Below are 22,145 nucleotides of genomic sequence, written 5' to 3' on the forward strand. Positions count from 1 at the left end.
AATACTTGACTTTTTTCAACAAAGATACTTTAAAACATTATACATTAAATCATTTTTTAACATTTTTCACTTTAAACAAGCAATCCCATGAAAGAAACATGTCCTCTATAAAGTATATTATATTTACATAAATTACTGTCTATAAGAAGAATCTTGGTGATTGCATTGTTTTTTTTTTTTTGTTATTTCATATTGCTAATAATGATTATAATTATGTGGAGTGTGCACAATGTCGCAATTACCACGGCAACCACAGTCACATGGCACATAGGGGTCAATTCAATTAGACACGAGGGGCACCTTGCTGTTGTAATAGTGTGGAAATGCCACCAACAGCACCGCAATCCGTCCTCCTTGTGGCCTGGTCTCATATATATTTTTGTACGCAGCCCTATGGTGCTGCAAACAAAGATCCACGATTCTGGAGGTACCATAAGTACACCGTCACGTGACACTCTGAGGGGTGTGTGTAGCCATCACCGCACACCCTGCACCCATATTTTTTACACTTACCTCTCCAAAGTCCCGCGTCGGCTACTCAAAACCTCTGGAAAATGGCCGCCGCTGCCTTTTTCCTGGTGTTTTTTACACGTCCAGTAGGGAAATCACAGGGAAAATGGCGCTGCAGAGCCATTTTCCCGGTGACCTGCGTATACGCAGTAGACTAGTGCCCAGAGTCTACTGCTTCGTCAGTCTGCTGCCGGCCGCCGGGGAGAGAGGAGGGGACCCCGGACGGGAAATGAACAAGGGCCCCCTCCTCTCTTAATACACCCCTGCCCCATGATGTATGTGTCATAGCTGCCTGGTTTGTACAATTAGGAATATTAATCAAAACCTTAGTGGGTTATTCACACAGAAATTGAACACATTATGTGCTATACCATGTAAGTAACAATTGTGTTATACAATATAATTAGTGTAAATACAAACAGCTACAACAAAAATATATCTTTGGGGATTGGTAGTTACACAATCTGAGAAACACAACCCTACTAATCCTTTGAATTATTACTTATCTCTATCACTCCTTCATTCCATAACTAACACAATGTAATAGAGTGCGAGATTTGCAAGTGACGATATTTCGTCAACTTAGCAGCTAGATTTAAAACAGCCATTTATTTTTAGAATGCAAAACCAATCGAAATTGCTGCTTTAAATCTAAAGCTACATACACACGGTACGATCTGTACCACCAACGACTTCAAAGATATCGTTCAAAGATCTTTCAAATATATCTCTCAGTGAGCCATCCTGTCACATCTCTGAACAGGCAAAGTTGACGATATCATCCTAGTTGGCCTGCATGCATGTACGATGAAAGATATCGTTATCGTTCATGTAGGAACGCGCAGAACGATTTATCGTTGAACGATATCATCGTTCAGGGATATCGTCCCGTGTGTATGCGGCATTAGAGCTACATCAGCAAAATCTTGGCACTTCGTAAATCTGGCACTTTGGGCCTGATTCAGATGTGGACGGTATTGCACAGCTGCAGGGAAACGTCTAACATGTGAATGCGGCAGGAGGTGTCTAGGCATGCATCTGCGATCCTAGTGCAGAGACACAATGGTTACTGCCCTTGGCCAGGCTGCAGAAGCCGAAGTTTACTCAGCCTGGCCATCGGAACCCCTCTGATGATGTCCAGGGAGTCAGCATTCGGCAACGCAGACCAGGGCCGTAACTAGGGTGGTGTGACCAGTGCCTTGGCACAGGGCACCGCAGGACAGTGGGCACTTTTTGGACCTATCAGTTTTCCTGTTTATTATCATTCTCACCTGTAGCTTCCTCTTCTTTTATCACCAGCATCTCCTGGCCTCTCTTATCTCTCCCCTGGCCCATCCCCTTGAGGCCATGTCCCTTTTTCAGGTGCACTTCTTATGTCCCTATATAAAAAAATTGGGGGGCACCAATGCTCTCTTTGGCACAGGGCACCAAACAGTCTAGTTACGTCTCGGACGCAGACCCTGCACTTGGCAGGCCTTTGTTTTTTACAATAGTCCCAGTCGGCTAAGGAAGGACTGCGGTCACGCAGGACCTGTTCTGCACGGGACCTGTGCATGTGCAGACCCCCAAACATCAGATATGTACGTATACCATCGGGTTTGGAATGTGGTAGGAAACTGGAGTCCCTAAAAAAACTCAGGTAAATGTAGGGAGAACATACAAACTCTGCACATATATGATCCTAGTGGGAACTGAACTCATGACCTCTGTGAGGCGGCAGAGCTAGTAACTACGCCACCAGGCTGCATGTGATGTACAGATGTGTAAATGTTGGAAACTAAGAAAACTATTTTCTTGCTAAGTGCACCTGAACCTGATGACTGTCCAGCTTTGTTCTGCTGCTTGGTAAGTGCTCCATAGGAAATATAAGCCAACAGCGCTACAGTTACTGTACAGTAATAACAATGTAGCCAAGCCTGGAGTATGTCCTCTTCCTCTCCCTATTCCTTACACATTGGAGGAACCTCCCCTCAGTGTCAGCAGAGGAAGAGGAAATGATCTTAGTTCAAAACTCCTCTCAGTCTCTTCCAGTTCCAGCACTAGCTGCCCTGATCCTGTCTGTGTCTGCTGCAGGTCGGATACCAGGATGATGGGGCTGGAGACTGAGCTGCTGGTCTTTGCTAACTGGAGCACCCTGATGGTCTGCATGGTGCTTAAGTTCCCCCAGATCCTGTCCATCATATCATCCAGGTCTGCAGAGGGGCTGAGCCTGGGCAGTGTGCTGCTGGAGGTGACAGGGTAAGATGTGTGACAGCAGCAGCAGCATTTATCTGTGTGCTTTACACCCAATAGCCTGCAGACTGACAATAGGGAAGATTAGAACAGGCATTGTGCAGAGAAGTCACATGAATGCTGTTATTTGTCACTGGGTTTCCTGTTAATTTGAATAATACCAGAGTGCAGTGGTGTATGAGTGCGCTCACGTATAGCTAGCACCTAACTAGTTACCTATATTAGCAGCAAGTAAAGAAAACAGCCCAGGGACACTGATTCCTCCATGCACTATGTGTAGGAAAAGGAGATTGTCTAACCTGTCTACTAAATACTCCTCCTGCCTGTCTCAGCTCATAAAGGGCCTGATAGTTTATTTATTCAGACTTACTGTTTAGAAAACAATTATAATGTCTAAAAGATACATTAATTAACAACACAAATACAGAATGCACTAACATTAACATTGTGACGACACAATAATGACGTCCGTATCCTCCCGTCCACTTATGGTTTGTTGACATACCAGGGCATATTCATTTAGCTGCGGTAATTTTATTTTTTTATTAATGTGGCTCTAATTTCCTTAAGGCGGCTATGCACGCTCCCGATCCAATTGAAAAAAGCACTTGCACAGTAATTCACAGTAATTCAGGCTGTTAATAGCCACGTTAAGTGTATTGGGAAAAACACCCTGCACCCTAAACAAGAACAAATAAATATTTCCTAACAGGATAGCTGTCAGCGGCCAATCGGAGAATATTTGGGACTCTAAAGCTGGGTACACACGTAAAGATTTTCTGTCCAACCATCCAACGAGTTGATTGGTTGGAATGAAAATCTGGTAATTTATGGGAGCAATTTGCTCCTAATTGCCAGAAAACAGATGAAAATGGTCGTTCAGACAAGTTTGTTAAATGTTTGATCTATTCAATTTGTTCGAACGACAGTTTTTGTCCATTTTCCGGCATTTGGGAGCAAATTGCTGATTGTCATTTGCTTTCATTCCTTACCAGATTTTCATTCCAACCAATCAACTAGTTAGATGGTTGGACAGAAAATCTTTACATGTGTACCCAGCTAACTGTTTCAAATGGCTTTTAATAAGTTTTAAAATGATAGCCAGTGTTCTTGGTCTAGATTAGTTTTGGGGTCGTAAAAATGGATGCAATATGATTTTTGTGTCATTTTAAATAAGCAAATTTTACAAATTTGTAAAAAACACAAAACAAAAGCAAACACCTGTAATCTTACAGATACCTGTCCCACATCCTTTAACCCATTTCCTTACACTATTCCAGGTAAATTAAAGTCTATCACAGGCCATGACACACACACACACAATGTGATCATTGTACGCCTCACCCTGTGCACAATCAGATTTACATTCTGTGACGTCCTATGCAGGACTCCTAGTAGGAATGTAGAACAGGAGACCTGAATCAGTGTAAATGTGATCTATATCCTATACCACCAAAACCACCCCCATCTTCCTTCAGGGGCGCTTTAAGACAGGAGGGGTCCCATGTGCAGCCTCCGTGCAGGCCCCCTCCTCTCCGGCAGTGTCTTCTGTGCATGCACATGGCATCCGTGCTATGTTCCTGGAGACTTCTCTAGTATGCATGCACAAATCTCTGGAGAATGGCCGCTATGTCATTTTCCCCTGTGATTTCTGTCTGCAGCGCTGGCCGATGCGGGACTCTGGAGAGGTAAGTATAATTATATAGGTGCATGATGTGCGCCCCCCTGGACTCAGGGTCCCATGTGCACCGCCACCCTGCACTAGTGCAGTGCACATACGGTGAAGTTAATGGCTGGGGAGGCACACATGGAGATGGGTCTGAATGCTGGGAGCCTGTCTCACCCCCTACTCACTGAAACTCTCCTCTCCCTACACTAAACTTCAGTGTCCTTTGATTCTCTTACCTGCATCACTGTGTCTTCTCTTGGTGCTGCTGACTGAGCTCCGATCTCTAAACACTGCAGTTCACATCCTGGTCACATGACACATCCAAGGTGTCCATCAGTGCTCAAGGCACACCCCCCATACTCCAGAGGCATGCCTCTATTAGCTCTTCCTGTGCAGCTTACTGCCAGTGATGTGGCCCCGTCCCTAAGCTCTGCAAGCAGTGTCTGTCTATACAGAAGCGAGGCTGAGCTGTTACTGCCTCATCTCTCATCTCCTTGTCATCACATAGAGCTCCACAAAGCTGGTGAGTGTTAATGAGTGTTAACTATAAAAATTATTACAATAAAGAAAGATGTTTGTAAGTTATAAATATCTCAAATCTCAGGAGTATGACGGGAGGCTCTGCCTACCCTGACTGCACGTCACTGCCCTGTGCCCATTATAGATATGCCATAGCTTCCCTATTAACCAGCAACTGTTGTAGTGAGGATTAGGTTGGTACCGTTGATACCATGAGTCATTTTCAGAACTATATAAAATTACAACCAAAAAAAAAATTCACAACAATCTGGCTACATCCAGGTAGTGTTAGCCTTTTATGATGTTTATCATTATATGTATTTTGTTATAGCAGTGTTTCCAAACTCCAGTCCCCAGGGAACTCTTAACAGTGCATGTTTTCCAGGTCTTCTCACAGAATCACAAGCAAAATAATTAGTAGCACTTATGGATCTTTAGTATGTGGCAGTGAGTAATGAATGCACCTGTGCTCCAGCAAGGAGATCTGGAAAACATGCAGTGTTTAATGTCCATCCAACATGAGGTTTCCTGTTTATATGGACTTTTAGGAGGCACTCCTCTGTATAATGCCATATAACGAGTAATCCTGAGCACAACGTATTATACAGATATACAGTAAAATTATCTGTCTGTTTTCTCTCTAGATTTCTTGTGTTTTTAAGATATCACATCTACTATGATTATCCAGTGGAAACCTATCTTGAGTATCCAATACTAATAGCACAAGGTAAGTGGAAAGGAGGTGGACAAGTCAGTGCATGGATTACTGTAGCTCACTGCTCTTCTCCCATACACAGAGGTGGTTTGGCTTCAAATAATTCTAATCTGAAACCTGCTTTACCTTAAAGAGCTGGTGGTCCATGCAGTCACATCGGTAAAGTCCAGCTGCTGGGGTGCTACCACACCGTATCTTCAGGCCACCACAATAATATAGAAATCATGAGGTTAGTCACCATTTGTCATCAAATCAATTTATTACCTCACCAAAAAGTATCGTGTCAGCGTTTCATTATCATTTGGGACTTTTGTCAAGACACAATGCTCTTCCTGAACATGTGGTAACGTGAGGTTATAAATGGATGTGATAATGAAGATTGGTGAGTGTGACACACTCACTCACTCACTCCAAACCCATTCATTGGAAGGCCCAGAACAGGCTCCCCGGGTCAAAGCTCTGCCTGACGCACTCCGCCTAACCCCCTAAAACCTGGCCAAAGATCCAACTGGATCACCTTGTGTTGGTTTCCAAATCAGTGCAGAGGTGTCCGATTGCATAACCGGACAGGCAAACAAACCGACCAATTAATTTTATATATAAGATAAATAACAATATGTTTGATAAAAGAGCTCTAATGTGTTCCGTGATATTGGCGATCAAACTACTCCACTGACAAATGGCGATATCCAGAGCTTGTGGAATAATACTACAAACATGAAGAACTCAGTAAGTCCTCAATAAAACGTCTGTGACATGGGGCTGATCCTGAGTTGGCTGCAGTGTCAATGATACATGCAGTTGGCTGATGTAATTATGCGCATGCGCCCCAGTCACGCAGTGTATGCGCCCTGATTGTTAGGGCTCAGGGACTGACAACAGAATCTGACGCATGGTCTGTGGAATTCTTTGGGCGTTCCTAGGAGGTGACGGGGGGATAAGTGGACAATTATGTTGCTGCAGGCGGCTGCGTCCAAAGACGCACAACCTCTTGCACTCGAGGCCTTATGTGGATGGAGAAACTGCACCTGCCATAGGGTTAGTACAAGTTTCAATTGTGCATCCAATGCACTGAGATGGAACTGCACTGCCGCAAGATGCTGCAATTGGGCATCTCGGTATTAATGAAATTGGACGCGGCATTAGCATAAAACGTAGGCGCGTCTGTGCCCAACTCAGGATTAGCCCTAATAGGTTCTTTTGGAAATATTTTGTGTTACAGATGCTATTCTACTTTTGTTTATCTTTCACTACTCTGGAAGTGTGCGAAACGCGTTGGCTTACTTCGGGATGTATCCTTTCTAATTTGTGTGAAACAATGGACTGGAAAATACTTTTTTGTAGTCGGTATGTAAAGTACGGCTAAACCAAAACTACGATGGCTCATATACTAAATACAACATTTACATTTATACAATTAAGTTTCACATACTACAGTAATGAACAAAGGGACTTGGCTTTCCTGGATTGATGACGTTTATGAGACCATTGGTAGAGTCATTTTGAGAGGTGTTGGGACATTTGTCTCCAGCTTAGGCTCAATGTTAATTTCTAATTGAGATCTATATAATTTAGAACATTTATACCCTAGATATAAGGTACACTTAAGGGATTGATTCTGTTAAGTGCAATGCAGTGTGTACATTAGCTGTACATACAGTAGCCCCGACATCGTGCATTTTAATACTCCTATGAGGTTGCAAACTAAAATGTGTGCTTTAACGGCGATATAGGGTGCTATTGCTGGTGGTCCCTGATATCGCCCATGCATTGCCCCTAATTGGATTGACTTCTAAAGTTCACTACCATTTAAAGTGGTGAATAATTTACTTTGAAATTGTTTTGGATGGAAATGGGACAGGAAGACTCATCACAAGCTGCAATGCCCTTTTTTAAAAACTACATGTTTTTTATTTATTTTATTTTGTTTGTTTTTCTTTATATAACATAATATACTGTGTTTGTGGATCTTAACTGTGGATTAGCTTTTTCGGCCTTTGGAACATTTTGGTCCTCCAGAAATGGATAATCGATTTAGCACTGGTGAGTCCTATTAAAATTTATGAGCTGCCGTCTCCTCTATATTCTTTTCTATACGTGGTAACCGTGGGCCTGTCATGTCACCGGGAAAGTTCCAAGGTGAAGGTAGGTTTGAGATGTGCAGTGGCTGACACGTCAGTTTCAATTATATATACTGTAGATAACACTAGATCATCCCTTCTGTGTGATGGACACATTTTTGTGTGGTTGAACATCCTCCAGCCTACCCGGGCACTTGTTCAGTCTACAGCCATGGCCAAAAGTTTTGAGAATGACACAAGTATTGGTTTTCACAAAGTTTGCTGCTTCACTGTTTTTAGACCTTTTTGTCAGATGTTACTATGGTATACTGACGTAAAATTACAAGCATTTCATATGTGTCAAAGGGGCCTATTTACTAAGCAGTGCTAGGAGACAAAATGAAAGGAGATAAGGTACCAGCCAATCAGCTCCTAACTGCCACGTCACAGGCTGTGTTTGAAAAATGACAGTTGGGAGCTGATTGGCTGGTACCTGATCTCCTTTCACTTTGTCTCCTAACACTGCTTAGTAAATAGACCCCAAAGGCTTTTATTGACAATTACATTACCTTTATGCAAAGAGTCAATATTTGCAGGGGTGACCCTTCTTTTTCAGGACCTCTGCAATTCGCCCTGGCATGCTGTCAATCAACTTCTGGGCCACATACTGACTGATGGTCGCCCATTCTTGCCTAATCAGTGCTTGGAGTTTGTCAGAATTTGTTGGTTTTTGTTTGTCCACCCGCCTCTTGAGGATTGACCACAAGTTCTCAATGGGATTAAGGTCTGGGGAGTTTCCTGGCCATGGACCCAAAATTTTGATGTTTTGTTCCGAGTCACTTAGTTATCACTTTTGCCTTATGGCAAGGTGCTCCATCATGCTGGAAAAGGCATTGTTCATCACCAAACTGTTCTTGGATGACTGGGAGAAGTTGCTCTTGGAGGATGTTTTGGTACCATTCTTTATTCATGGCTGTGTTCTTCGGCATAATTGTGAGTGAACCCACTCCCTTGGCTGAGAAGCAACCCCACACATGAATGGTCTCAGGATGCTTTACTTTTTGCAATATACAAATACCTGAATGGCTTATGTGTACCGTCCTAAGCTGTCTGATCACTGGTAATACTATGACTGTCCTGTCTTGCAGAATTTATGCACTGTAATCAGCGCCTCCAGCAAGTTCCTGCAGCTCCAGCATCTGTGGAGCACACAAGACTCTGGTCAGGCCAGCGCACTGACGTGGGGCATGGCAACATATACATGCGCTAGTAAGAGAATACATTTCACTCAATAATAGCAGTAGACGGCTTATTGCCAAAGCTTTATTGTAAAGTCTGCCTATTGCAGACATTCATCACTGGAAGCCATTTTGTGTTATATTAAGGCTATGAACTGTCTACAACTAGTGACATCACTGGGGCATGATGCATGTATGTGATGTCACTAGTTCCTAAAAAAATGAATGGGCTCAATTCTCTTTCATGTCTTCTATTTTTTCCAATTGAGGGTCACTGTTACCATCGGGTCTTACAGGTGGGCGCCAGAGCTGCGATGGGCACACTCTAAAAAGGAAATAATCTGACTTCAAAGAGTTTTATTTTATGTATTTATTTTTAAGTCGGTCAACAAACCGTATAAGCAGCAGCGGCTCCAGAGGTAGGTCTGCAGCGCAGTCCAAAATTCAAACAAGTGAGCCACACCAACTGCCAGTGAGTCCCAGCCAGCGATGTTTGGCAGCAGTTGGTGTGGCCAGAGCCGTAACTAGACGTTTTGGTGCCCTGTGCCAGAAAGAGCATTGGCGCCCCCCTCATCTTTCAAAGGGACATTATGCACCCAAAAAAGGGCCATGGCTTCATGGGGAAGGGCCAGGGAAGAGATAGGAAAGGCCAGGAGAGGCCCAAACAGCGCCCCCTGACCTGTGGTGCCCTGTGCGATGGCAGCGGCCACACTACTCTAGCTACGGCCCTGAGTGTGGCTCCCCCCTATTTGAATTTTGGACTGTGCTGCAGCCCCGCCTCTGGAGCCCCTACTGCATATAAGTGTTTGTGCACATGGGGCTTATTTCTGTACATTTCATTTCTGAGTACAGATGACAGAGCGGGCAATGTGTCAGACCTTCTAAAGAGAAAAAGTGGAGGAGTTGCCCATAACAACCACTCAGCTTCTGTCATTTTGTAGACTGTGTTTGATAAATGATAGCTAGAAGCTGAATGGTTGCTATGGGTACCTTCTCCATTGTTTTCACTTTAGAAGGTATAATACTTCTCTTGGAGGGAGATAAAGTACCAACCAGTCAGTATCTGTCACTTGTTTGAAAAATTAGTTAGAAGTTGATTGGTTTGTACTTTTATCTCTTTCCAAGGCTTGAGATTGATGTGATGGCGGGGGGCTGGCTACAGACTTAGGGGTCTATTTACTAAGCCTTGGGTGGATTGAACTGAGATATAGTACCAGCCAATCAGCTCTTAACTGCCATGTCCCAGTCTGTGTTTGAAAAATGACAGTTAGGAGCTGATTGACTGGGACTTTGTCTACTAAGCCATCCAAGGCTTAGTAAATAGACCCCTTAGAACTATAGGGAAGATTTATCAAACATTCTAAAAGTGGAGGTGTAGCTCCCAGCCAACCAATCAGATTCAAGGTTTCATTTATAGTACATTCTATATGTTGATAGCTAGAATTTGGTTGCCATGGGCAACACATTCACGTATCCTCTTCAGAAGATACATTTAAATCTGAATATGGTGTGTGCACTCCCCCATCCACCTGTACCTCCTGATAGCAGTAGCTTCAGCAAAGTACTGTACTATGTACATTGTATGTAGCTAAATGGCTGCAGACAGGTAAGGATCCATCTTGCTCATGCACTGTAGTATGCCTTAGCTTGGAATAGAATGGGTTGAGCAGCATGACACAGAGGGTGCGGAAGGCCCCTGTTATTCAGTACTGCATATTTAATGTAACTATTCTTTATTTACAGCTAGGATATTCACAACGCTAATGACCACAGGAGACAAAGCAGGTATGTTTATTTATTAAGTTTCTTATATAGCGCAGCATATACCGTTGCGCTTTACAATTTTAAACATTAATAGAACAAAACTGGGTAATAACAGACAGATATATAGGTAGGATGGCCCTGCTCGCAAGCTTACAATAACAGCAGATATGGGTTGTATGTATGGGATTAGAGGAAATAGGCTAGGGTATGATCTCCATAATTTTTGGAAAATGTCTGTGATGTCACAAGTGAAGAGAGAGCCCGATTTGCTATCAATACCCCAGTGATATCACTTATTCCTGGTGACGTGATGGAGTGAATTCTTAATGTGAGTGCCCCATTGTCACATCTTCCTAGTGAAGCGATAGGCTGAATTCTATCAGTTCCCCGGTATTGTCACATGTGCCTTGTACAATGATTGGTTGAATTCTTATCAGTGATGTCATCTGTTCCTAGAGAAGCGATAGGCTGAATTCTATCGGTTTCCCGGTGTTGTCACATGTGCCTTGTAAAATGATTGGTTGAATTCTTATCAGTGATGTCATCTGTTCCTAGAGAAGCGATAGGCTGAATTCATATTGGTGACCCAGTGATTTCACCATCTCATAGAAATGAATATTCGTTTAGTCTCCCCTGGCTATAGACGACGGGCATTCTTTAAGACCTCTCTCATTGCAGTTCTACTGCGGTTCATTGTGATGTTACTTCTCAATACCTGGGTCACGCTGGTCATCTTGAAATTCAGAAAGAAGATGGACAAGAAAGACGACAAGAAAAAGGACTAGTTCTCGCAGGGTGCACTAATGTTCCTTTCACATCTGTTACAAACCAACCAACCACTTGTAATCATCAAGGAATGATGTGTAAAGGAAAAAGAGACTTCTTGAACAGTTATTATTGCATCCGATTGATGATGCTAATAGCGCACAGTACGTACATGTTATATTTACACTATTTGAAATGAAAATCCATTTCTATGGTCTTATAAGGGCATTGGAATATAAATATATAGGCCAACAAAAGCCATATATTTTAATTTACACCTCATCACCCCCGAAATACTGCTGGATTGGCCAGTGCTCTTGCTGTATTACTTTAGCTTATTTTCCCCAGGGGGTGGCACATGTATGTGATAACAGAATGCAGGACATACAGAACATGGTTTGATTACATACATGCTTGGCTGACACCAGGCTGGATGCTATGGTGTACAGCCAGGGCAGTTACATGGTCCATTCACCACAAGATGGAGCCAGGCCTGCTAACTAATGTATTATATGTACAGTCACAGCTGTCAGAGCAACAGGCTGGTCAGTGTGGCATGTACAGAGGGTGCGGAACCGTTACTAAATTACAAACTTCACCCCTTACATTTGTACGGTGGCATCACAGCATTGCTGTGCAGATATTACGAGCATCAGGCCACATTTATTTTAACACAGTGCCGCATAATGGCAGCCACTTCTCGTTAGTTGCACATGCACTTCAGTCCTGACTAAAGCTCCTCCTACCTCCAGCCATTCTGGACCTGAGGTAATCACTGATCAGAAAGAGATTAATATATTGGAGGCAATAGTTAGTATTTGTAAAATACAGTATGTATAATATATAAAGCCCAAACCAGCATGTTATTACTTCCCTTGTTTACAAAGGCTTTGGTACAGCTGAATGAGGTAAATAATCCGGTGGTTTGGACACCAGCATAGAGAAAATAAAAAATGAGGCCTGGGGATTGTTCAAACAGCCTGCTGTCCAATAGGACACTAATGTTACACTATATGAGGACACTGGAGTTAATTATTTGTGGTGATGGATGACACTGGTAAATATGGCAGTGCTAGGTATTATAGGGGCACAGGGCACTTCTTATGTATTGTGGAATATGCTGGTTTTGTGCTAGAGCTTGTTTTAATATGCAGTGCCAGTTCTCTCTGTAATTTGCACTGGCAGTGCTAGGGTTAATGGGCAGATTCAAAATGAATCATAATATATGTGGGATGGGATTTCTTGATTTCTTTTAAACACAGCACCTAAGGGATTTGGAAATACTTTTTTTTTTTTTTTTAACGCACATAAACTACATCTGCCTTCGACATGCATTTAGAGATGAACATATAGTTGCATAAGAGATGTTAAAACACACTGATATGGAGCAAATACCAAATGCAGCACAAACACAGGTTACAGACATGTACAGTATGTGAGGTCATGTTTGGTTCATCTTACTGATCTGGGTGGCTGTATGACTATCTGTGCAAGCATAGATTGTAATGTAAATAAAACATGTTTATTCCAGTATACAATGATTTATAGACAATATACTGTATTGGAAAATAGCAAAGGGGGGGGGGGGGGGGGGGTAACATTCTAACACTGATTCCTAGGAGCCATATTGTCTACAACCTATGATGACTTGCACCATGATTTAAAGGGGCAACTTTTTAAAATGCAGAACCAGGCTGGTTTTGCCCCTTTTAAGCTGCAAAAATACTTTTTTTTTTCCCCCCATATTGGAGCTAATTACATTTCTTGCAGCATTTGGTCTTACTCCCAATACAACTAAACCAGTTCTGATTATGAGTACTCTTCCGATCATGATGGAATCACAGCACGAAAGCTGAACGAATTCCTGGAGTACCATGCAATTATATCAGCATCCAGCTATGGGTTGTCCTGGTGTGCCTACATATGAATGCAGCTTGCTGGCACTTACAAACGACTTATAGCCAGGAGGGACCACAATTAAGGTACTTGCTGGTCACCAATGTCTTATACAGAGGTTCCCAAACGCGGTCCGCAAAGCACCACAACAGTTCAGGTTTTACAGATATCCATGCTTGACCACCTGTGCTCAACCATGGATCTCTAAAATCTGAACTGTTGGGGGAACTTTGAGGACCATGTTTGAGAGCCTCTGACCTAATATGTGGATGTTCCAGCTCCTGTAAATTATAATCCTTTTCCACCAAAATGACATGTCCAAGCCGCATCATAGCTGATTCAGACCCGTTTTACACTGCACCTTGGACCCTGGTTATTCTTGGGTTGGCCCCGTTCATACTGAACCCGGGCCCGACTGCAAAACGTGTGTATGTCATTAGAAATGGACCTTTTTTCTCTTAGACCCTTTTAAACCAAATTTCGAACCAGGATATTTTTTTGGGGTGGAAAAGGGGTAAAATATGGGTATTAAAAATCACATAGAAGTTCCCATTGATAAATGAACTGGAGGATATAAGAAATGTATAGTGTAGTATATTTGTGCATTGACAAGGTTATCTCAGAAAGCATATCGGCACACTATATAAACAGTTGTCATCTGTCCGTAGCATCATTAGCGCCTCTTCCATCCTGATCTTTCATGTATATATCGCCAAGGAATAAATATATACTGTACAACATTCATACCTTTACCACATATGTAACCATCTCTGGCTGCATACTAAAACAGTATGGAAACAATGCTTATCAGATGACTACATCCTGGGTTCCTTGGCAGTTATTATACCATGGTGTAATTCCAAAGATGATATAGAAGGGAACTGTACAGCTACCAGCAATGTCCTGGTTACTCAAACATCTCCACTATAAGAGATATACAGTGGTGTGTTCATACAATCATTGTATTACCTATAGTATCTCAGAATGTATACCATTTAACTGGCTAATATTTATTCAGAAAATGTCCCCAAAATTGTCGATTCACACAAACTCCTATATATATATGTGACAAGAATCACATAGACCGGAGTAAAATCCAACAGCAGTTTATTTTCTCACCACAGGCTGACATACAGGTCAGTGCAGTGTTCATAGGCAAGATGTTACAGCAGGTACACAGAATCTTCCATACAGTAACACAGTTCTTTTATTGGACCCTCAGGTCCAGGATCACTAAAGCTGGGTACGCACGTAAAGATTTTCTGTCCAACCATCCAACTAGTTGGTTGGAATGAAAATCTGGTAAGGTCTGGCAAATGACAATTAGCAATTTGCTCCCAAACGCCGGAAAATTGTCAAAAACTGTTGTTTGTTAAATGTTTGATCTAAACAATTTGTTCAAACTTGTCCGACGACCATTTATCTGTTTTCTGGCATTTAGGAGCAAATTGCTGATCATCATTTACTCCCATTCCTTACCAGATTTTCATTCCAACTAATCAACTAGTTGGATGGTTTTACAGAAAATTTTTACGTGTGTATGCACCTTTACATTAGTCACCCCCGGGCCTATAACCTGGGCGACTAATTCACAGTCAGGATCATTATGGATTTGCACTGACAACTTTAAAGACAGATAAAAAGTGCCCACAGCATGATCCTGCCACCACCATGCTTCACTGTAGGGATGGTATTGGTCTGGTGATGAGCGGTGCCTGGTTTGCACATAACATCTGGCATTCACGCCAAAGAGTTCAATCTTTGTCTCATCAGACCACAGTGTCCTTCAAGTGCATTTTTGGCAAACTCCAGGTGGGCTGCCATGTGCTTTTTACTAAATGAGTGGCTTCCGTCTGGCCACTCTATCATACAGACCTGATTGGTGGATTGCTGCAGAGATGGTTGTCCTTCTGGAAGGTTCTCCTCTCTCCACAGAGGAATGCTGTCTGACAGAGTGACCATCGGATTCTTGGTCACCTTCCTGACTAGGGCCCATCTCCCCCGATCGCTCAGTTTAGACGGACAGCCAACTCTAGGAAGAGTCCTGGTGGTTCCAAACACATATGATGGAGGCCACTGTGCTCATTGGGACCTTCAAAGCAGCAGATATTTTTCTGTACCCTTCCCCAGATTTGTGCCTCGAGACAATCCTGTCTCGGATGTCTACAGACAATTCCTTGGACTTCTTGGTTAGCGCTCCGACATGCACTGTCAAGTGTGGGACCTTATATAGACAGGTGTATGCTTTTCAAAATAATTTCCAATCAACTGAATTTACCACAGGTGGACTCTAATTAAGCTGTAGGAACATCTCAATGATGATCAGTGGAAACAGGATGCACCTGAGCTCAATTTTGAACTTCATGGTAAAGGCCATGAATACTTATGTACATGTGATTTCTTAGTGTTTTTTTTTTTGTTATTAAATTTGCAAACATCTCAAAAAAACTTCTTACACGTTGTCATTGTGGGGTATTGTGTGTAGAATTTTGAGGACAAAAATGAATTTATTCCATTTTGGAATAAGGCGAACATAACAAAATGTGGAAAAAGTGAAGCGTTGTGAATACTTTCCGGAAGCACTGTAAAATGCAATTTAATATGTCAAATTATCAACACAACAAAACGGAGCTTGTGTACATGGACCCGCCCCGCCCCAATCAGATGACCGTTGTCCGGGGCCTGTAAAGCAGTCATTCTTTTTGAAGAATACTGTAGCTTCATGTGTTGACCCTAATTACTATTATTAATAAATGTAGAGATGAATCGTGATGTAAGTCATCATGGCCTATGGCATATAGGTCGCTGGGCTGATTGAAACGTTAGAGAGAAGAAACAAAAATAAAATCAGACACAGAAGGCTACATGTTATATTTTATTGTCAATATGGTTAACATTTTATCATACTGCTTTCTGTATAAAAACATGCACTTTGAGAGATATTTAGGCGTACAGCATGAATGAGCCCACATAAATTATATATATATTTTTTTCAATAAGACCATGTAAAAATATTTCAAATAAGCACCTCCGAGGTTCTTATTTCTTTCTTTTTCTTTTTACATCCCAGCTAAACATTCTTCAAATGTTCTGTACGAAATGTATTCTATCTATACCCTAGAGCTAGGTGCTAGAGAACAGTTCCTGAAATATTAAAAATACATCTACAGTATGACTGAAGCTTGTGACAGCCCATGGTTTATGTGCGTGTGCTAGGAACACTTTAAAAAAAAAACATTTATTAAATCACAGATATTCTTTTTTTTTTTTTTCCTCCAGCAATAAAAACATATCTAGAATAGAACACAAAAAACAAGGCCAAAACAAGTCATAGCACTTAACTTGTACCCTTTTTGCCTACGGGATGAGGCACGGTGGTGGTGTCGTGTTGTGAACCACTATTCATAAGAATGCAGCCTATAGATTCACTCACTAGAGATTAAGGCACCCGGGACAATGCAGCCTATCGGGTCACTAGGAACTAGTGACATCACTGAGGCTCCTTGTGGCTGCATTCACACAAAATGGCTGCTGTCACTGTGTATAGGCTACAGGTACATTTAAATAAAAAAAAAAAAAAAAAAAAGTTTTATTCTTTTTCGTTTTTGGTGACTAATACTGAGGACCGGAGGGAGAATATATAACTCAAGGTGTAGGGTTTACCATATAATATGCTCCAGAAATTTCCATACATTCAAAAGGAGGCTGGCAATGATATACCTTGTGAGTTTAATAAAAGAAAAAAACAAATTTAAGAAAAAAAAAAAAGACTAATTTAAAAAAAAAACTAAATTTAAAAAAAAAACAAAAAAAATATTGTGAACCATTAAATTAAGGCATTCAGATTCTGGAAGAAGATACTGCAGTTACTGAGGCTTCAAGACTGAATCTGCTCAGCACGTGCATGCAATTTATTTATAATCCCTCTGTATGGGACAGTTAGAGGATTTAACACTATGGCTTTTGTACATCTGCATAGTTGCAACTGCAGGTATTAGTCTAGGAGTACAAAAATAAACAATGCCATTCTCACAAAGCCTCTTGCGGTCCATTACGATATAAATGTATACACGGTATATCCGTCTTTCATTCAGGAGCTTGTTAGTTGGCCGCATCTGAACTTTAGGGAGCACCAAAACCGCCGTGGAAGATGTCAGTTGTGTTGCCGGCGCCCACTTGTAGTCCAGATGTAGTGTAGATTTCATCAGAACCAGCGTCCGACTGCCTTGTTCACTGTCCTCAAGTGAAGCTTTGTACGTCTCGGATCAGTGGTAAAAGCCACCTTCCAAAATTTGATAAAATTTGTGTTGCAAATTAATCGGGAGGATACCTGAGAGCTGTGAAGCTGAGCCAAGGGTATTAATTCCAGGGTATGGTTCTACTTATCCCAGTGACCACTGACCACCCTGAGCATTCCAAAGCCACTTGTCAGGCAATACATTATTTTATTCTTTATTCCTCTCTCTATATATTGCAGCAACAATTTTGTAAACCTCTGATATATATAGCACAGTCTCTTAGGAAATATAGTAGTTTATTTTTACATTTTATTGACATATCAGCACACCGTGTTTTGCTTTCAGTCTTTTGTGTTTTGTTTTTTTTTAAATGGAAGAAATCATTATGATGAAATGGGTACTGCATTCACAGAAGGCAGTTAGCTGTAAGGCAAGGAGAGAAGAAACAATTAGCAATCATTAGAAGGTGCATACATTGCATTGTTTGATTAAATAAATATATATGGGGGGGAAATACACTAAGAACCTCCATTTTTTTTTTCAAAACTATGTTAAAGCAATTCCAGATTCCATTGACAACTGCATTTCAGAAGATGCTCTTATGGGACGTTTTGTGATAGGAGTGTATCTATATTCTACACAGAGCGGGAGCTGGTTTTTATCTTAATTATTGGAGACTGCTGTGGGACATTTAGGAGGAAACCATCAACAACTGAACTACCACTTATATCTGACCACTCCCAGGAGAGTATATCAGCCTCTTAGACCACAAACACTTACCGAGAGAGGTGGGACTGTCCTTGGACCGGACAACGTCAATTACTGCAAACCACAGGACAGCGCAATTTGCGGAATCACAGCTTTTACATTTTAAAAGTAGGAGATCTATATATATATTATTATATATATATATATATATATATATATATATATACATATACACACACACATTCAATATCAGTAGATTGGACAAGCTACATTGAAGAATAAATTGTATAATTTTTAAATGACGAAATAAGCCTAGTTTATATCCACTGCCATCATTTTCTGTCACATTATAGCAGAGAGCAGGAGTTCGTATCCAGAAATAAAAGCACAGTCAGGCTGTAACAAGATGCACTATACTGTGCTGGGAAGAACAGAGAGACGTGCTGGATAAACTCATTGCTAGATATTTCGTTTAGACATTCTGCCTGGCTTTCAAGTAAAAAATACACAACACAGCAAAACCAATCCACTTATACGCAAACACAAAGGGCACAGCAAAAGCAAATAGAAACACGCATGCTGTTATCGGCAACAGGTTATATAGTACATACAGATAGATAGATAGATAGATAGATAGATAGATAGATAGATAGATAGATAGATGATCCGGTTAATATCCCGGCAAAGGAGATGCTGGCACTTAGAATACCGGTGCCGGAATCCCAACACCTTTCAGTAACCGGCACTGATATCCCGAAGGTAAGTAGCAGGGTTAGCGGTTAGTGGAGGGTTAGGCACTAGGGGGTGGGGGGGAGTTAGGTTTAGGGTGCAAGGAGGGGGAGGTTAGGCTTAGGCACTAGGGGGGGAAGGTTAGGTTTAGGCGCCAGGGTGGGTTAGGAGATGGGTTAGGGTACCTACTGACAAGTGTCAGTATCCTAACCCTGTCGGGATGCCAGCGTCTGGATTTTGACCCCCGGGATCCAGAGTGGCGCAGTACAGGAAAACAAAGAAGTAAGACTGGCAACATCAGAGCTGTTGCCTACAGGGTGGAAAGCAGCATATTGTGTGCCAGGTGAATATTAATGACAGTGCAGACTGCCTATTTACTGTCCAGGTCCCCAGTAGCATGGGGCATGATGAGTTGTGACAGGCTCCATGTAAATGGATGGGCCAAACTCATGAATATCGGTTCTATCTAACAAGCCTCTGCTCTCAGTAGGCTACATGTGGACTTTAACCTCTCTAAGTCAGCTCATCAGGCCGTCACCGAACACAAGTGCAATTCTTCAAACTGGATGCACAACCCAAACGCAAACGCAGGCATGAAAAGTTTGTCTGCACCAAATGCACAGATCAATCTCTAAATCCAAATTACCCAGTATTACTGCTTCAGAAATCAAAAACATCTTCCTCATCATCCTCAACATCATCGAGAGACCAGTCCCAGTCTTTAAAAGCCATGTCAAGCAGTCTGCAACAGGAGTGCGGAGGTTTAGGAGAGAGCGGCTTGTGAACAACCCCCTCCTGTATTCCGGGGGACTAGTCAGGATTGATCAGCGTTTAGCATAAAGCTCCTCCATAATGACCGACTTACCTGTACTCCACTAACCAAAACTGAAGGCATAGAGTGCTTAGTAAATTCAGCTATAATTGGGCTTAGTACTAGGAGGACTTATTAGATACAAGATGGTGGTATGATATTGCTTCATTCTAAACTACCAGCTAGGAAACTGCATAAGCCAATATAGCTCTCTGCTGCACTGACAGAAATACAAGTTTAGATTTGCAGAATTCAAAAGGTCAGCAGTACCAGAGTTTTCCTCTAGGGGGAGGCAAGCTCCTACTGCAACTTGGACCAAGGTCATCATTGCTTGTGTGAGCCTGTTGGACTGAACATGAATGAAGGGAGTTGCCAGTGAGACAATTATGCTGTAAATAAATCATCATTTTGGGATTACACACATCTGTATAGAAGACCATACATGTGATGCGACTATGGCTACATCCCGGGTTATGGCAAAAAGAAAAAAAAAAATGCATTTAAAAGGAAAACTCGGACAATACTTTTTTTTAAATGCCAAAATGATTTCATATATGAAGCATTAAAGGTGAAATATATAGGCTAATCTAGCATGTCCTTTATGCTCTCTACGCCAGCACTGGTCATCACACCTGAAGTATGGATCTAGTGTATGTACAGGACATTTCCATATCTTTGGACAATCAATGACATGCTGAATACATAACCGGCAACAGGCACGCAGCTCATTATTCAGCTCAGTAACACACAGGATTGGTGGGGAGTCACCTGACTGTGAAAGATCACTACCACTGGGAATACCACCTGTGACCTCTGATTGGTGAAATTACAGTGTATTAGCCCATCTCTAGAAGAGGGTCAGGGAAATAAGATACCCTGAAATATGTCATTGATATAGAGGGATATGTCATCTTGGGTGCATTCAATTCATCACTATTGTGACAATGTTACCTAAATTTCCATCTGCTGTAATATCACTTATATAACACAGGAAATTGGCGCTGGAAGGATATAGGGAACTATGGAATGTGACAGATGCAGCTATGGGTAAATGAGTGTGTGTCTCTCAGCGCTGGGATTGGTTTGTCTGTCGTTATGTCACTGCAAGCCTCTATGTATCACGCTAGCACCCTCTGCTCCATGACTGCCGGTGACCTGTACCTCCATATGCTGGGCACCCCTTCTGTGCCATCCTTCTCATGTCTCACACCTGTTTACCAGCCCTCATTCCTCATTAGCACATCCAAATATCTATAGCTGGGTGTGGTCGATTAAGTCGTCATTCTGAATGTCAACATATACAGAATACCCACATTGGCAGAATGTCAACAATGAGGTTTTGCATGGACTAGTTATATAACCCTAAACCTAACCGCAGCCCAATAATGGTCTGTCATCAGTCTGGCAGCAGACGTCATGGCTGCATACCCTATAGCTGCCTTTAGGACCCTGTTATCCCACAATGCGGACAGCCACTATATATAATGTTCCATTGTAAAAGGCTGACTCACTTTCTCTGCCCTCTTTAACCCAGCATCACCCATCAGAACTGTTCTTTCTCCATTCTCCCCATACAGTTCTATACTCGTTTACTCATCCTTATTTTCTTTTCTTGGTTTATTCTACTGTCCTCTAATCTTACTACTGTGCACATAGGCAAGTACTTACCTATTTGCCCATTACTTGCTTTCTCCTCAGCACTTCAGTTGTAGCACCCTACACTAAATGGTGAAGTACTAGACACAGGTTGGGTACAGGATCCTGGCGGTCAGAATACCGACAGAGGCAACCCAACAGTCACAATCCAGACACCTGAAGTTAAGCAGCCTAGCCCTCCCCTCCTGCAGCCTAACCCACCCCGTCCCTCCTGCAGCCTAACCCTCCCCTCCCGCAGCCTAATCCTAACTCACCCCTCCCACAGCGTAACCCTCCCCTCCTGCAGCCTAATCCTAACTCTCCCCTCCCACAGCCTAACCCTCCCCTACTGTAGCCTAATCCTAACTCTCCCCTCCCACAGCCTAACCCTAACTCTCCCCTCCCACAGCCTAACCCTCCCCTACTGTAGCCTAATCCTAACTCTCCCCTCCCACAGCCTAACCCTAACCCTCCCCTCCCACAGCCTAACCCCACCCCTCCCCTCCCACAGCCTAACCCCACCCCTCCCCTCCCACAGCCTAACCCCACCCCTCCTACAGCCTAATCCTAACGCTCCAATCCCACAGCCTAACCCTCCCCTCCTGCAGCCTAATCCTAACTCTCCCCTTCCACAGCCTAACCCCCCCCACCTACCC

At 42.4% G+C, this 22,145-nt stretch overlaps 2 protein-coding genes across 7 annotated transcripts in view; one reads left to right on the plus strand and one right to left on the minus strand.

The window, feature by feature from the left end:
• The first annotated feature begins 2,509 nt into the window (after positions 1–2,509).
• On the plus strand, positions 2,510–13,040 carry SLC66A3 (solute carrier family 66 member 3). Of its 2 annotated transcripts, none has more exons than XM_088444603.1 (7): positions 2,510–2,748; positions 5,575–5,657; positions 6,868–6,937; positions 7,631–7,688; positions 8,854–8,974; positions 10,687–10,728; positions 11,317–13,040. In XM_088444603.1, exons 1-7 carry the CDS (start codon positions 2,597–2,599, stop codon positions 11,490–11,492), a joined length of 702 nt encoding a protein of 233 aa, XP_088300729.1. In that variant the 5' UTR covers positions 2,510–2,596; the 3' UTR covers positions 11,493–13,040. The 2 variants fall into 2 exon arrangements, with proteins under 2 accessions (XP_088300729.1, XP_088300730.1); XM_088444604.1 differs by having other exon boundaries at positions 2,511–2,748; positions 11,386–13,038.
• Positions 13,041–17,096: 4,056 nt separating this feature from the next.
• The window catches only part of ROCK2 (Rho associated coiled-coil containing protein kinase 2), a 179,335-nt gene continuing 174,286 nt past the window's right edge, over positions 17,097–22,145 (minus strand). For 2 of the 5 annotated variants that reach the window (XM_088444609.1, XM_088444605.1), the window contains 2 exons: positions 19,690–19,785; positions 17,097–18,029 (listed from right to left, as the gene is read on the minus strand). In XM_088444609.1, the coding sequence (XP_088300735.1) occupies positions 19,704–19,785 (82 nt within the window). In that variant the 3' untranslated portion in view covers positions 17,097–18,029; positions 19,690–19,703. Of the gene's footprint in view, positions 18,030–19,689; positions 19,786–22,145 lie in introns of those variants that run through there. The other 3 variants (XM_088444608.1, XM_088444606.1, XM_088444607.1) reach the window with 2 other exon arrangements.

Source organism: Taudactylus pleione, unplaced genomic scaffold (assembly GCF_031769625.1).
Source record: "Taudactylus pleione unplaced genomic scaffold, aTauple2 ptg000367l, whole genome shotgun sequence".
Classification (NCBI taxonomy): Eukaryota; Metazoa; Chordata; class Amphibia; order Anura; family Myobatrachidae; genus Taudactylus; species Taudactylus pleione.